We start from the raw sequence: 4,516 nt of genomic DNA on the forward strand, positions 1-4,516 counted from the left end.
ATATTTTATGCGTAAATATTTCACATTTGTCAAAAGATTATAAGATATCTTTTAAATTATTAAAGTATTCCTTTCCTGTTATCGTTTTTTGACTATTAACAAATTTTTAACTATGTATATTCAAACGTACAAGAAAATGAACAATTCTGATCGTCATTATTTTCTTATTTCTGTGATACGTGATTGATGCGATATTTTTCGAAAATAAACTTTGTTACTTTCGAATAAATCGACACAATAATCTTAAGCCTGATCTACAATTGCGTAAACGTTGTAAGAATCCTCCAATCACAGTTGGGTATTTTCCTCATATTCAATTGTAATTGGTCAATTCTTACAATTACAACAACGTTGAAGCAATGTAGATCGAGCTTAAGGAAGATGTCGCGTCGCCGCTGCACGACGGTGACGGCATAAAAGTCGGCCGCGATGCGAGGACCAATAATTAACGTACACGACAAACAGTATTATCGTCATTGCCTGATATTATTCCCATTATCTTATATGTACGGCGGCTATGTGCTTAATGATTAATAAAATATTATCTGCGCTCAGGGTATATCTGTCTCTTCCTGGCGACAAATAGTTTCGTGCCAGACATCGCGAGAAACACCGACGTCGACGTCGCGCAACTTGTGTGATCTGCAGGTGAAAATTAAATTATATAAAGTCGATCGTATTTGAAAATAAAATATCGCAAACGTATGTGATTCGAAGAAAAAACATGCACAAAGTAAAATGTCATTTCTCACGGGAGATGTGTGTTAAAGATGACTTCGATGGCTTTCGGAGACATCATGATGTCATGATTGATGTAAAATTGCAAAATTCCCGTAAGTATACGTAATCCGAAATTTAAAGGAGACAAAATTAGAGAAGTAGCATCAATGAGTATATCATGAGTTATATCATGAGTGGCAATTCGAAAAAATTGGACATTATTTAAAGTAGTAGATGCGAAATAGTAGAAACATTATATATATATATAGATAAGTGCAAAATGGAAACATGTTAAATTAAATGCGTAAATATTGTGTGGCAAATTTTATAAAAAAAAAAAGTGCGTGTATCTTTATCTCATAAAAAGGCCCGCTCATCGAAATCTTCTATCGCGAATACGTACCGTCGGAATAATCCAATGTTATCGTCGATTAATATTTATATTGACAATATTTTTGCAGTCAAGAAATTTAAACACCGTTATTTCAGATGTATTTCACTCTTAAGCCTTAGGTGAATTAATTAAACATTAAAATAATTAATATGGTGTAAGTGAGAGTGCTTAAAGAGACCTGCAAATATTTTCGATCGCATTTGTATATATATTGGATATATTATGTGTAACTTAATAAGCTCATATGCAATTTCAACGATTCGTGATGATAATATTGTAAATTGTTCGTATATCGGACGCACACACGATGTGTTTTCAAGTGATAAAATAGATGAATCGGTATAATATAGGTGAACCAAGACTTTGAAGAAGAAAAATGAGAAAAAATCACTGAGAAAGCGAGAGGAAACACCAGAAAGACGGATGAATCTAATCGGTATAAGAACCGTATCTAAATTTCGACGTCGAGATCGCATCGATGAGGTGGAGGAAGCGGGCCGCGTACAAAACACAAGTGTCGGAGCGGGCCAAACATAAAACACAAGTGTTCCTTTCGTGTACAGCGTTACGGATGCTCGCTTTCGTTTGACTCCTTGCATGCGTTTCTCTCTCTCTCTCTCAATAGTGATCAGGTAAAATCGCGTTAGACAATCCGCTGCTCCTGAATCAATAGCCTGAATCCCATAAGTGTTTATTTGTATATATATAAAATGGAATTATAAACTTTATTAAGTTTTAATATCTTTTTTTTTATACTTTTCAATAACGTCTATATTGCAGTCATTTTTATATTGGAATTGTTAAATTGTGTTAAATTATGATTATGTGTATATGTACAACTCTATAGTATTAAATTTATATTAATATTAATTAGAAATGTTTTACGTTAATATCACATATATAAAGTTAACAATCGCTTAAGATATTAAACAATTAGATTTATCTATTACAGATATACGTGAGAGAAAACTGTCATTAAAAATATGTTAATTGTTTCATTTATCTATATATATAATGATAAATTTTAATTATTAGTTTTTACATCGTAATTTAAATTATTCCTAAATCATTTATTCACCATAAAATAGATGTATTTATAACGTCACTGAAACCGCATGATTTGTTTATTGACTCGCTGTATAATCCTGTAGAAAACGGCATCACATTGCCGGTTTCTAAGAAAATGCACGAAACCGATATCATCGAAAGGCTGCGAACAGAATAATAAGGGGTTTTAACTTACAAATTAACGGAAGAGAAAGATGAGGAAGAAACGTCGAAGAAGAGAGCGGCTACTACGGAGAACACCTCTTGGAACTACTTGCGACTCTGTACTCGACGCTCCACGACGTGCTCCGACGTTCTTGGAGCTCCTCGTCGTTACTGCGTCTACGAGTGAGTTTGTGAGCGAGACACGCACGCGGCGCGCGCTTGACACAGGTGCGCTTCCACGAGGAGAGCAAGGAGGCCTGCTACTCTTCGTCGTCGTGGTCGTCGTCGTCGTTGGAACTGCCGCCTGGTAGCGCAAGATCAAAGCTTCGATTTTATCCGAGAGCCGTTAAATATTAACTGATGACGATTAGAAAGCGACTGTTGCCGCCGTGTTGTATCGCATCGGAATCCCTTCTGCGGACGCCATATTGGTACCGATACTCGTCGGCGCGCGGCGTTTCACTCTTTTACCGTGATGGTGAGTTGCGAATATAATAAAAATGGCAATAAAGAATTCTTTTTTAACAAAACAACTAGTTCTAGATATAGATAGTTGATCAAAACATCGAAAATTTAAAATATTGTTACTTATGTAATTATTTATTTATAAATTTTGTATAATTAACGGAACAACTCTAATTTTTTAAAAGCAATTTATTTTTTTTGAAAACCCAGATCTGTATCATATAAACAAATAACTAAATTTTATAAAATTATAACTTAACTGTATTTTTTATAATAAATTATCTGAACGTTTTGTTATATGTAAAATACGGAGTCACAGTCAGTTTATAATATATTATTTTTTATACTTCACGTGTACTATTTCGCATGATTTTCGTATCGCAATAATGTCTTATTTATCGTTCTTCTCTTTATATTTGTTTTTTACATTTTGCGCAGATTGTAGTCCGACCCAATTATCTTTTTATGTTTATAATATAATTCATAAAAACAATTATACGATTGCCTCAATGCAAATATAAAAGTCGATAAAAGTCACTTAAGAAAGATTTATATTGTGAAATTTCTTTGATAAATGTTTTTTAAAACAATTGTATAATGAGAAAAAATTGAGTAAAAGAAAAACGCTAGTATTTGAACTAAAATATTGTAGAACAATCTCTCCTAGGACAAAAAGTATAAATATTTATAATGTTATGAAAAATCTTCGGCTTATTCGTATTTTATTACTTTTATCCCAGGTTATATTTTTGTGGAGCTCCTTGACGAGGGATCGGTTTACCTTACCGTACAGGTATATACCTATCACAGTTATCATTTTGTTAGGAGGGGAACGAAGTTTGAAGCCGGAGGGTTATAGTCATGGTTACAGAGCACACACTAGGGTACCGTTGATAAGAGAATCAGGTGAGACATCGTTTTAATAAGGCAACGATCCAGTGAACATTTCCCAGAAGTAACAACATATAATCGAGAATTGTTTTTAAGTTAATACAATTACAAATTATTTAAGCAATAAAATTCTTTGCGTTTGTAAAAATAATATACATTAAAATTTAAAAAAAAAAATTTTATTAAATAGTTAATGTTTAAGGGGAGGTTCTCATGAAACTCGACCCGAAAATGTCAAAATTTTTTTTTGCGTTTTTTGATAGCTTATTATGTGTAGAATAAGCCCCCATAAACGCCAGAAAAAGTTTGGCTGAAAAAAAAAATTTGTGGTACAAAAAGCGAACCCACCTTTTTACACTAAAATCGACTAAAATTGACGAAAAAATAAAAAAAATTATGTGATTTTGCACTTCTTAAATATTTTCACTTTTCTCAGCACGATTGTGAAGTGTAAAAATTGTAAAAGTGACGTGCAATTTTCAAAAACTGCTGGTGCAGGCGTTGCATTCAAATTAGTGGTGAAATGTAAGAAAACTCTTATCAAAACTTTAAACGCGTTTTCTGAAAAGTACTGTTTTTCAAAACTGTAGCCACGATTTCTCAAGATCTAATTGACGGATCGGGTCAAATTTTTTTTTATTTTAAAGTAAATTAAATTTATTGGAGGATGAACCTAAATGCGACTGATATTTCATGTTTTTTCGATTTTTTATAGCACTTTGAAGAGCGAACAAAAACGTAAAAAACGACATTTAAAATTCAAATGCATGTCATTTTTTCAATTTTCGATATTTTTTCGATTTTATAGGTTCAAGCTCCAACAAATATCATATA

The 4,516-nt window shown here is 32.6% G+C and overlaps 1 protein-coding gene across 1 annotated transcript in view; it reads left to right on the forward strand.

The window, feature by feature from the left end:
- The first annotated feature begins 2,667 nt into the window (after positions 1–2,667).
- The window catches only part of LOC108777620 (uncharacterized), a 2,565-nt gene continuing 716 nt past the window's right edge, over positions 2,668–4,516 (forward strand). The window contains exons 1-2 of the mRNA XM_018544554.1: positions 2,668–2,804; positions 3,532–3,697. Of these exons, the coding sequence (XP_018400056.1) occupies positions 2,802–2,804; positions 3,532–3,697 (169 nt within the window). The 5' untranslated portion in view covers positions 2,668–2,801. The remainder of the gene's footprint in view (positions 2,805–3,531; positions 3,698–4,516) is intronic.

This window comes from Cyphomyrmex costatus, unplaced genomic scaffold, assembly GCF_001594065.2.
Source record: "Cyphomyrmex costatus isolate MS0001 unplaced genomic scaffold, Ccosl1.0 scaffold45, whole genome shotgun sequence".
Lineage (NCBI taxonomy): Eukaryota > Metazoa > Arthropoda > Insecta > Hymenoptera > Formicidae > Cyphomyrmex > Cyphomyrmex costatus.